Here is a 13,369-nt window from a genome sequence, read left to right on the forward strand (position 1 = left end):
CCAAGGGAGTGAGCATGAGCCAGCCACCATGCTTATATAGAGACCCAACAACTCAACTAGCAGTTATACCCCTTCACTGGGCTTGCTATGAACTGAACGAACACGTCCGGTATGGTTCGGTCGCTACGACCAGTCAACGTCTAGATGCCACATGTCTCGTTCAAACAGATATAGCCATTGGCACCCAATGGCTCTCTCTGTGTGAATGTTAGTGAATGATCGGACACGCTACTTGAAAACGATCAGACGCTCGCTGGGCAGCGTTAGGTCAACTCTAGAGAGCTCCCAGAGCCACCCTAGAGCGACTAGGCGCGTTCGGTATCACCAACTAGATGCACCCCTGTGTTAGGTCCACACAACCGCACATTTGGCCTCCTCTGACTGAACATGACACTCAGCGTCAGATCGCTCGTTGCACAGAGCGCCCGTTCACGCTCAAAAACTACACCAAGAGGTCCAGGGCATGACCTGACGTGTTAGATTGAACACAAATAGATGTAGCCTGGAGTCCGGTCATCCCTGCCTTAGCTTCTCATGGTGGGGTCAAATACCAGATGTGTCCAGTTCCAATTTCGAACATGTCTGATCATGTCTGCGCCACCACCCGAGTCTGGCATACCACGTCCGATATCAGTGTCAGACACGTCCGGTCATCCAGTGACCAGCGTGAATAACTCCTTTCTCAACACCCTTGCTTCTATGTGCCAACACCAGAGTGTCTCACCACTAGTGCACGTGTGTTAGCATTTTTCACAAGCATTTTCAAGGGTTAATTGCTAGCACACTAGGTCCTAATGCATATGCATGGAATTCAATCACCTAGTGGCACTTGACTACCATATCATCAATGAGAATTCTCCTCTTAATAGTATAGCTATGGATCCTAAATTACTCACACCCTCTATGATGTCTTGAGTGCAAACCAAAAATGGCTCCTATCAATATACCTTTGCCTTGAACCCATTTTTTTGTTTTTCTCTTTCTTCTCTTCCAAATGTGCAGCACTTGATCATCTTTTGGTCATCACCATCCATCATGATCATCCTCTTGCTCCACCACTTGCATGGGACCATCCTTTCATGTCTACACTCTTAGTACAAGGATTAGTCCATAGGTTTTATCAATTATCCAAAACTAAACTAGGGCTTTCAAAATATTATTTTGTAATATGATAGTGTTATTTGTAATATAGTTGTCATCTGTTGCAAGATTAACATATCATTACACAAATAGATTTTGACAACCTTCCTCAATCTCAGCCATTATTCATGAAGTTGAGATTGTCACATATCATGTTGAACGGTGCTCTTGACAATGCCTTGGTGGAAATGTTTGCTAGTTGATTTGTGGAAATGAACCAGACATGTAAAGCATTATGTGCAACCTGCTCTTGAACAAAGTGGAAATCGACCTCCATATGCTTAATTGGAGCATGAAGCATTAGGTTAGTTGTCAAATAGGTTACACCAGACAAAATACCCTGCTTGACCATTTTAAAAGTGTTTTCTTGTGTGGTTATGCTGACATGGTAGTGGAGCCCACCTGTCATCTGGTCTCGCTTTTTCTCTTATATAAAAAATATAAAAAGCATAACTTTCTCATATGAAGTTATATGGATACAAACTTTATATAAAAATTGTAGAGCCAAACACGATTGATAACTTTATTCATTTTATGTTATCATATTTTAAAATTTTAAAAATTGAATTTTCAAATGACCTCAGATGTTGATATAGTCTATATCAAAGTTGTAGTTCCCAATAAGATATACAACTTTATAGTTAAAACCTTTTTATCTAAAGTCTCTTAGAGGACCAAATATTCATTTTAAGTTCTCTAATTTTGATATTCATTTTTTTAAAATGGCCTCCGATGTTGATGTGGTTTACATCAAAGTTTTAGTTCTCAGCGTGATCTATAACTTTGTATTTCACAACAATTTTATTTGAGATCATTTAAAGGTCCAATTTTTTGTCATTTGAAAAATGGAAAGAAACTGAATTTCAAAAATCTGAGAACTTATAACAAACATTTGGGCCTCTAAACAAACTCAAGAAATTACTTTGGAATGGTTAAGGAGGGTATTTTGTCTGGTTTTAAAAGTTCAGATGTGTTTTCTATCCGGTATTAAAGTTTCAGGGTGGTCTTTCAAATTCAGCTTGAGAATTTAGATTAGTTGCTATTTTTATATATAACTATAAATATTTGTTTGTTAGTCCTTGTATAATGTATAGTCTTTATATTTAAATGCTCATTGGATATTTTGTTGAGCAATTACTTTGGAATGGTTAAGGACGGTATTTTGTCCGGTTTTAAAAGTTTAGGTGTGTTTGCTATCCAGTATTAAAGTTTGAGGGAGGTCTTTCAAATTTAGCTTGAGAATTCAGATTAAGTGCTGCTTTTGTATATAACTATAAATATTTGTTTTTTTATCTTTGTATAATGTGTAGATCATATTTTTTTTCAAGCATATCTGACTGGATATACAATAGATAATGGTTAAATTGTATTTGTATTTGATATAAAAAATTATATGCATTTATATTTGACATCCGTAAAATATTGTGGATATTCAAAACTTGTAACAAATAACTATCCGAACGAAAAATATCTATTACCGTTTACACCCTAATCGTGATGTAATCATCCCAACGTGAATGACATAGTCACCACTGCAGCCAACAGCACGCCACAACGTTCAGTAATAAAGTTACAGATTAACACACCGTTACACATACAAACTCTAACGATGAACACATGTGTAACATGACAACATTTGTCCCCATTCCGCTGATTGTGAGCGTGCAGCAATTGCTTGGAGCTGAATTCATGTTGCAACACTTATTTGTTGGCTAGCTAGGGGGAATCTATGCGCGCATTTGCATGATTGCACGCATCAGCTACCAACAAATGCTAGATTTCGTTGGTGAATGCTTGTATTTGTATAGTTCTCTTTCCTTTTTCTTTGGATCAGTGAACACTCTCTCTAGATATCCCTATTACATTTTTAGCATGTACCAGATGTTTGCCACGCTGATTCCAACCGATCGAGGCAACCATCCCTCCTCCCTCGTCTCTCGATCAGATCCCCGGCGGCATCATCTACCTATAAAAAAATCACAATGCAGCACCCTGATGAAGATGCCGCTCTGTCCGCTTTGCCTTCCCGGCAGCTCGTCGATCGCAGCAGCACACGTCACGTCTACACGGCGCCACGATATATGGTGCTTGCACTCTATCTGTACCAGTGGTACCAACTACCTAGTAGTAACCTAAAGACTAGCTAGTCAACAAGCACTAGGCTCTAGCTAGCGCACAACAATGGCGTCCTCGGTGGCTGTTGCACTCCTGGTCACCTTCCTCACTCCGGTCATCGTTTACTTGCTCACAAGGCCCCCCAAAAATTTAGGTATTTTCATGTTAAAATTAATCCAGAAAAATCATAACAAATTTGTGATGATAAATATGTGCTTGTGTGTGATTTTACTACTGCTTAGATTATTAGCAAATATGTTCATAAACAATGTATTGATCATAGCAAAAATGAGATTGAATTTAACCAATTTGAGAATAGAGATGTACCCTGCAGAGGGACCCATGCTCAAAGCACCGGTGGCTCTAGTCCCACTCATGGTGAGTTGCTCGAAGTCGCTGACCATAGTCGGTGTAGGAAGATGTACGCAGTACAGTCCCTCAAACATCCACCGAGAAGTAGACGACCCGAGGAAGAAGAAGAAGATGTCGACAGTCACCAGGAAGAAGCGAGCAGTCGCGAAGACGCTCCCCAAAAATCTAATCGCCCGCACACCCGAGCAGATGTCACAGATGCAGATGGTGGTTCTGGAGGCCTGCTCTCCCAACTCTCCGTGCGCACAAAGGATTGGGAAAGAGAAACTTAGAAGACAACACAGTAGTAAGAAGTGGAAAACACTAATTGACTATCTTAAGATTTTCCTAACTAGAAACTTTCAATGATAGTTCTATTGTTGTTATGTCTTTTCCCAGGAGTATTGGTATATATATAGGGAGGACAACACCCTACCTCCACATCAACTAACAATATGGTACTAATTGATGTTGCACCTTCCACCTCTACTCATGGACTTAAACAATAAAGCCCATTAAGGAACACATATATTGGGCCTTTGAGATTTATTAGAATTTCTTCATATGGATTTAGGGATTTTTATCCATATAAATTCTAACAATCCTCACCATATCTCTAAATCATACTATAGATATTTTCTTTCTCCCACTACTATTTATAGACCAGTGTTTTTCAGCAGAGACTGTTAAGTTGAACATTCACCTAGAGCTTCAAGCTACACCCATCCACAACTTGAACAATGGACTATGCCTTGAATTGCAAGTTTTGTGTGAATGAGTTTCGCCTAAACTCTTTACTGATACTAGGTTGCCAAAATCATCCTCTCTGGTTGGAGCATATAAGTCATACTTCTGGGCCTTTGTCAACATAAAAAAGTGTCAACACGCAGCAAGCCAAAAGGATCTGCCTGATAGAGCAAGGCTAGAGATTTGCTTGGCTTTAACGCAGGACCAGTCGACCCTGTGAATTCCTAAAGGCGTGTCTGTTAATTTGACCTGCAATTGACAAGAAGAGAAAGTTTATAAGTAATTTAGGGTGGAATATGTTGGTTTTGCCTAGACAGTTCCAAGTGCGCCGCTTTGGGAGCAACCAGACAGGAAAATCGACTAAATAGCAGATACAAGAAGAAATAGGCTCTTAAGGACTACGATGTTCGTGGGTCATGATTGATTTTATAGTAACGAATACAACATACCCAGATATAAGTAACATCATCTGCTAGATAAATATAACCAGTGTAAAGCATCGAGCCGATAAGTTTAATGAGAAAAGATGTAACATGCGAACAAATCGACTATCTAGTACAAGTGGATCTATAGACGCTCTGAATCTAATATGTTGCCATCAACAGTGAGGTTCGACCAGATCGATGCAGCTATAATGATAATAACAAACTAAAGCTGAAGAATCCATAAAATCATCTATGTATTGACAGATTTCTGAAAGACATGCTATATGTGTGAAAGCACAGGTGAATCGGCTGAAATAGCTGATTCAGGTAGAAAAGGGATTACAACATGTGAACAATCGACTATTTAACATGAATAGATCTATAAACTCATCAGACCTAACCTGTTATCCTTAATAGTGGGGTTTGACCGGATCGATGGCAGTCATGATAAAGACAACAAATCAAACCTTTAAAATAAATAGATCTATTCATATTTGATAGGATTATAAAAACATACTATACGCGTTAAAGTGTGGGCGATCGGCTATTTAGCCGATGCATGCATAACAAACAACTAAGATCACACCTAGTCAAAAGCAAGTCTATCAGTTAGCATACTCCGATCTAAAGTACTAACAGTGGGGATTGACCGAATCGTTACATCCATAATAGCGAGCTATAGACTAGATTCAACTAGCCAGTAAACCTTCTCAAGATCAGACATGCCTTGAATGTGTACTATGTATGATCAAGATCGAAGCATAACAGTCGATAAAACATAATCCATCTTTTAAATTAAGGACCATCGCATTGTGACAAAATAAACGAGGGACTAAAAGGATATGAGGCCGATCTAGTTTGATCTTGATCGGGCAGGTTGATATTACTGAAACTAATGACAATAAGAATATCAGCAAGATCAATAATTTAATGAATCTACCTGAAGGATGCCACCCTTAGGTAGAGCTGATAAGTTGACCCTAGTCTAATTCGAGCAGTGGAGGTCAAACTTAGCCGATGCAGTCGTACTTGAAACTAGATAAGGATCGATAACTAGCTTATACTATAGATCGTAAAAGGTTAGCCAAACCGATGCAGCCTTACAAACAGAGGTATAAGCCATAACGGTACTTACAGACAAGCCGAAGATCGGCCGAACTAATGCAGCCCAGCTTGTTGAAGAACTCGCCAAGATCTACACTACAACTACTCCTAAGGGTTGGCGTAAAGTCAAAAAAAGTAATTGTTATTGATTGATTGGATTATTTTTACAATAGCCGGGGTTCAATATTTATACCCGGAACCTAAGCATGAATCCTACTCAAGTACAACTCATTACAATCTTTAGTATATAAGAAAACATTCCTAACTTAAGATAACTTGGACCCTAATCTTTCCCTTTTTGTAGAGTCCAACATGTTTTTCCTGACGCCAACTGTGGCTCATTGATGTTATATGATGATGTTATCCGAAGAGAGACGATCCCAGTACCGCATCTAAATCAGCTGATATCGATCCTTATACAATCGATTCCTTGATGACACAATCTTGGAAGCTTCAAGTTTTTGTGTTCTTCTTTCCAAATTTTGGTGTAAACACATGCCCCCCAATTTTGGGATAAAATAATTTTATTCCAAAATTACTACGTTAGTACCACCGATGGGTCCACATTCATGGGTAGAGAATCTTGATCTATGGCCTACTATCCGTCACCTTCACCAACGTCCTTGCCTGCTTATGGGCCCATACTTCAAAGTTTCATGAGAGCACTATTGCTTCACGGACGCTTGGATCCATCCTTCTAGACCGACTATAAATGTCTGTCCGACTCTAGCGAGAGCAACCCAACAACTCAGTTATGTTTCTCTTCTGCTTGCTTCCTCAAGTGCCCTTGGCTCTGCCAGACCCTCCATGGTCTAATTCCTTGCTATGAGGGTCTTGAGTGGTTAGAAGAATTCTTATGCATAGGGTGATTGTGTCACTCATTTCAGTGCCTTGTCGAGCAAGAGGATCAGTAGCTGTGGTTAGAAGAATTCTTGTGACATCACCTGAGTTTTCTCACCATGATCGCAGAGCTGTTCTAGTGTTTGTAAGGGTTAAAATGTGTGGACACCTTTCCCTTGTTCACTCTATCAAATGCTCATTGGGGGAAAACCATAGACTTCATTCCCATGGTTTCTCAGTCACTGAGAAATTGGTTGGATATATGGGCATCTTTTTAGCAGGCGGCCTTTTCTCTCTCCCGATGCCACTTCTATCAGCGAGCCGATATGACTTAGTCCATGATGACCTTCAGCCTTGTGGGGATCTAGACTACCTTCAATCCAAAGAAGTCATAGTGGGTTGATCATCAATTAATGTAAACCTTTTCTATCAATCCTACGGTATCTTGTAATTATGGGAAGCAAGAAGTCCAAATTTGTTGTTTTTTCATGATCCGTTCACTGAATTTCTAGAGTGTTGATCTGTTTCCATAACTAACTTTAATTCCATAACCCCAATGAAGCCTATCTTCTCACCTCTTGGGCTATATATACGGCCATGGCTATGGATTAAAAAACAACCTACTTTGTCCCAAACCTTCTGTGTCTTTGGTGCGATTTGCTTTTCAATAGGCTCGAAAGCATGGAGATTGGCAAGAGGTATGTTGAAGAGGCCGTTGATGAGCCTATGCCACCATGCCAGCATCTTCATCATTAGGAGGATGCAACCCGTGATCTTTGGCGGATGTACCTTCATCTGAACGCACTATAGGACGCTCTCACCGTCTCAGTACATAAGGCCGACTCCACTCAAGCGAGGCTAGCTGAGGCCGAGGCTAGAATCATTGGGTGAGATGTCAACCACAATTTTTTGTTTTTCTTAGTTTTGTCTTAAAGATCTTGATTATCCCTCCCTCGAATCTTTCTAGACCTATCGGCCCAGTTGGAAAGCCTTCGAACAGCTATAGAGTATGTGGCAGGATTCATCAACGCTAGGGGTGCCATGTCAGTGGTTCACCTTTACGACGTCCCAAACTACATCAAAGAGGTTGCCCTTCATGGTGTTTGTCATGGTGCTGCCATGGCATTGGCTGTTGCGTAAGCTCACTCTTGCCACAAGCTTCGACTTTTTCCCCATGGTTTCCTAGGCACTGAACACCCTAAGGACCATGAGCGCCTAGACAAGGACTTCTTCAACACTGCCAACTCCGTAGCCCTCACTTCCCAGGCCAAAGGCATAGTGAACAAAGTGTTCCCTGACCTTTAGTTTGTAATAGGAGAAGCTATCAAACAATCTCTTCGTTTTAAATGACTTCCCTTTTGCTCTGTACTCATATTCCATGTACCAATTTGTCTATGCTTATATTTGCTCTATAGATGATACATATTGTGTTGGCTTTTCCCTTCGGGTCTATTTTTGAACTAGAGGCGATACCCTTCTGGTACCGGCTATTAGAGCCGATGACTGAACAAATCGGCTATCAAGTATTAATCTAAACGCTAGGATAATATTTCTTTAGATATTTTCCATTGATTGCTCTGTCAAACTCCTCTTCTCCTCCTAGTGTTTCCAAAATATAAGCATTGCCAGACACATAATGTTTAATCCGATAAAGTCCTTCCTAGTTAGGTGACCACTTGCTGAACTTGCTATCTCTTGACCCGATTGATAATTTCACCTTTCAGACCAAGTCCCCTGTAGAAAATTATTTGCTCTTGACCTTCTTATTGTAATACTTCGCAATCCTTAGCTTATTGGCTTCGATATTCTCAAGAGCACGCAGTCGATGGCAACTTAAGTCTTTTAAGTCATCCATCATAAGATTCTTGTAAACTTTGGCTGACAAATCATTTTGTGGCGTGACACGCCTCGATCTAGTTTGAATGTCCCTAGGAAGGACTGCATTATGACCATACACAAGTTTATAAGATGATGTTTTAATTGATCCATGATAGGCCATCCTATATGCCCATAATGCCTCATTAAGCGTTGAATGCCACTTCCTTGGCTGTTCTTCGATCTTTTTCTTGATCAGCTTAATCATAACTTAATTGGACGCCTCTGCCTGGCCATTAACCTGAGCATAGTAAGGAGAAGAATTTAATAACTTAATTCCCGTACTGGTAGCAAAATCTCTAAACTCTTCTGATGTGAACCTTGTCCCTTGATCAGTAGTGATAGTTTGAGGAATCCCAAAACGATACACAATATGCTCCTTGACAAAATCAACCATGCTCTTTGAGGTTACCATCTTTAAAGGAATTGCCTTAACCCACTTAGTGAAGTAATCTATTGCTACCAATATAAACTTATGTCCTTTACTTAAAGGCAGAAAAATCTAGCCAATTTGATCAATTCCCCAACCTCAAAACAGCCATGATTTGATTATTGGATTCATAGCCGATGCGGACAATTTCTGAATATTACCAAAACATTGGCACCCCTTATAATATTCAAAACAATCTTCCAGTATTGTTGGCCAGAAATATCCAGTTCTACGAATAATCAATTTCATCTTATAAGCTAATTGATGAGCTCCACATATCCCTTCATGTACTTCACCCATCAATACTTTAGGCTCTTCTTGATTTAAGCATTTAAGCAATACCCCATCAATTGTCTTGTAATATAGTTGATCATCTAGCAAAATATGTTTAGTAGATTTATATCTTAGTTTCCTAGTAACCTTCTATGATGGATTTTTAAGGTAATCGGCTATTTCAACTCTCCAATCATTAGTTAAGGTTTCACTACTTAAGATCTCTTGAAACACTCGATAACCTGATGCACTTTGAACTAACCGATTAGTCTCTTGATTCTGTGCTCTCGGAAGATGCTAAAGGGAAATATGAGGAAACTCCTAGAGTAACCTCTGGCATTTATCATATTATCCCCTCATAATATCATCTTTACATTCGTTTAGGCCGAACAACTGATTAATAATTAACTATAAATCTCCAAATACTTCAATCGACTCGGCCTTTACTTCATGAAGAAGCTAAAGTCTCTTAAGAATAGCTTCATATTCTGCTTGATTGTTGGTAATTATTGGTTCAGTTGGAAAAGCAAACTCAAAACTTGCCCCCTAAGGTGAAACAATAACAATACCAATGCCACCACCTTGCTTACACGATGATCCATCAAAGAATAGCGTCCAAGGTATCAGCTCTACATAGCCAATACTCGGTTTATGATGCTGAGTGATATAATTGGCTATTACTTGCCCTTTGACTGCTCTAGCTGATTCATACCTCAAGTCCAATTCCGACAATGCAAGAATCCACTTCCCCATTCTCCTATTTAATATCGGCATTGATAGCATGTGCTTGAACACATCAGCCTTGGAAACAACTATACACTCAACCGATAGCAAGTAATGTTATAACTTAGTGCAAGAGAAATATAAGCACAAGCATAACTTTTCAATAGGAGAATATCTTATTTCTAGATCCAAAAGTCTTCTACTTAGATAAAAAACAACTCGTTCTTTTTCTTCAAACTCTTACATTAAGGCCAATCCAATCGTTTGGTCATCGGCCGATACGTACAACTTAAAAGGCTTATCTTGTTGAGGAGGGACCAACACGGGTGGACATTTCATGTATTCTTTTATCTCCTCAAATGCCCTTTGTTGTACATCACCCCACTTAAATTCTTGATCATTTTTCAACTTCAACAAGGGACAAAACGACAGAACCTTTTCCGACAAATTTGAAATAAACCTTCCGATAAAATTAATCTTACCAAGCAAAGATTGTAACTCTGTTTTAGTAGTCGGGGGCACTGCCTCATCAATTGCTTTCATACTTTTTTGACCAATTTAGATTCCTCTCTTGTGGACCATAAAACCCAAAAATTGTTCAGCTAATACTCTAAAGGCACACTTATTGAGATTCATCTTTAGACCATGTTTTCTTGTGCACTCTAAAGACTCTCACAAATCAGCTAGATATTCCTTGTACCCCTTAGATTTTACCATCGCATTGTCAATGTAGATTTCAACAATCCTATCGATTAACTTATGAAAAATATAATTCATCGCCCTCTGATAAGTTGCACCGTCATTCTCAAACCAAAGGTCATCACAACCCACTTAAATAAACTGATTGCGCCAGGGCACCTAAAAACTATTTTTGCTATGTCTTCCTCAGCCATAAAAATTTGATTATATCCTGCATTGCCATCCATGAAACTAATAGCCTTATGCCCGGCTGTTGTATCTACCAACATATCGGCTATCGGCATCGGATAACCATCCATGGGTGTAGCCTTGTTTAGATCTCTGAAATCAATGCAAACTCTTAATTTTCCATTCTTCTTATACACAGGAACAACATTCGATATCCACTCTGCATATCGGCATGGCCGAATGAACTTTGCCTCCAGTAACCTTTCAGTCTCCTTTTTGATATCATCAAGCACATTTGTGTTGAATCTCCTCGGAGCTTGTTTAAACGGCCGATATTTAGGTTTGATTAACAATTGATGTTCAACAATTGATCAGTCTAGACTAGGCATTTCATAGTATTTTCAAGCAAAACAGTCTTTAAATTCCTTTAATAAATCAACTAACTCTCGCTTATACTTAGGATCCAACTTGGCACTTACATACGTTGGCCTAGGTCTATCTCCAGAACCAATATCTACCTCCTCTAATTCATCGGCCGACGTGAAGCCATGTCCTAGTTTGCCATCTGTACCATCTATTGGATTATCTATTAAGACAAACTTTCAAAGCTGACTACTTGGATCGACTATTGGCTTTCATTATTGATTCTAATGAAGCCTCCTTCCTATATCTTGCTAGAAAAGCATTCGAAGTCTCCTAGCTCCCAAAAGACTAGATCAGCTATTGCGATACTCATAGATTCATCAGCATGAACCAACTTGATATCATCTCCATGCCATTGAATCAAACACTGAAGCATGGTCGATGGCACACAATAGTTCGCATGAATCCAATCACAACCAAGGAGTAAACTGTATGACCCTTTTCCATCGATGATGAAGAACGTGGTAAGCAGAGTCTTACTCACGATTGTTAGTTCGACATTCATTACCCCTCGGGTCTTAAACGCATTACCCCCAAAGTCCTTAAGCATTATATCAGTCTCAATCAGATCTCCTGGTCCCTTGCCAAGTTTACAAAAAGTGATGTAAGGCATAAGATTAACAGAAGCACCTCCATCCACCAACATCTTGTTCATCGACTTACCATCAACCAAACCTTTTACATATAAAGCTTTTAAGTGCCGATGCTTGACTAGTTTATCAAATATAGCATGTTGTATAACTGTTAACTTAGCAACTATCTCTTCATACTCTGATTCATCAAAATCTAAATAAACTTCTTGATCTGCTAGAGCTCTAAACTCTGATGGCAATAGGAAAGCCATTTGAATATTAGCCGATGGTTGCCTTTAATCGGTTGTTTGCTTAGCATGCCATACTTGAGGTTTACCGGATGCCTGAGCCTATTACAACTCCCTATTCCTTAGGCATTGCACCCTTCTCTTCTGGCTTCTTGTCAAACCTCCTGTACACCATTGGCCTTTGCCTCCTGTACACCATTGGCCTTCCTGCCAAACATATTCTTCTTCATTACTTTCTTCTTCATAATCAGCCTAGTTTTGATCAACAACTCATTTTCCAAGCCAATCATGAACACTTCTATTTTTAGGTGCCGATCCATGTTATTATGATGATATGCATCTTGAGCATGGATAGACCGATGGTTGGCTTGAGATTGCCTAAACTCCTAATATTGTTCGCTGCACTCTGGATAGTTATTCCTGGTAGGCAACTTCAAACATTTGTTCCAACCATGTCTGAAGAAAGGACAATTCTAATGTGATTTAGCTTGCTTTCTTTCATACCTCTCTTTTTCCTGTTGACGCTGGTATTCTTGCTCTTCTAACCAACGCTGATAATCCTTTTCCTTCTGCCGCTGCCATTTATTCAATAGAATTTGAGATATAATCCATGGCTTTGTTGCCCCATCTTTTGACGTTTCTCCCTACTCATATTAGCCCTTTTGCTTGCCGCGACGTCTTCTAATTTCTCTGTATTCGTCAGCCGATATTTGCATCTTGGGATCGACTTTTCTAGTTCCTCTTGATTTGGTTGATGTCAGGACCTTACTCTTTCCTTTGAGTAGCCTAGCATCGACCACGTTTTGATCTCCTAGGAAAGGATTATCATCAACTTTCATCTTCTGAGGCGTATCAAATTTGAGCCTTCCATGCTGAATAGCCCTCTGTATATGCTGCTGGAAAATTCTGCACTTATTAGTGGAATGAGAAGTAGCATTATGGAACTTGCAGAACTTCTTATTCTTCAACTGATCAGGGGGCAACATAACATGATTATCGGGCAACTTGATATGTCCCTTCTCAACCAAGAAATCAAAGAGCTTATCTGATTTTGTGATGTCAAAATCATAGCTCTCCTCGACTCCTCTTCCCCAAGGATATGGTACCATTACTGTCTTTTTGCCCTAATTCCATTCAGCCGTGGTAACCTCTTCTTCTTCATCATCTCCATAGCTATCATCGACTGAATATGGATTATAAGCTTCAGTCATTGTGGTACTTTTCTAGAATCAGGTA

General features: G+C 39.5%; 1 protein-coding gene across 1 annotated transcript in view; it reads left to right on the forward strand.

Moving 5' to 3' along the window:
- The first annotated feature begins 3,321 nt into the window (after positions 1-3,321).
- LOC136552446 (cytochrome P450 716A1-like) overlaps positions 3,322-13,369 on the forward strand; it is a 30,954-nt gene continuing 20,906 nt past the window's right edge. Inside the window, exon 1 of the mRNA XM_066544018.1 lies at positions 3,322-3,400. Coding sequence (XP_066400115.1) covers positions 3,322-3,400 — 79 coding nt within the window. The remainder of the gene's footprint in view (positions 3,401-13,369) is intronic.

The sequence above is a fragment of the Miscanthus floridulus genome, chromosome 4, assembly GCF_019320115.1.
Source record: "Miscanthus floridulus cultivar M001 chromosome 4, ASM1932011v1, whole genome shotgun sequence".
NCBI lineage: Eukaryota > Viridiplantae > Streptophyta > Magnoliopsida > Poales > Poaceae > Miscanthus > Miscanthus floridulus.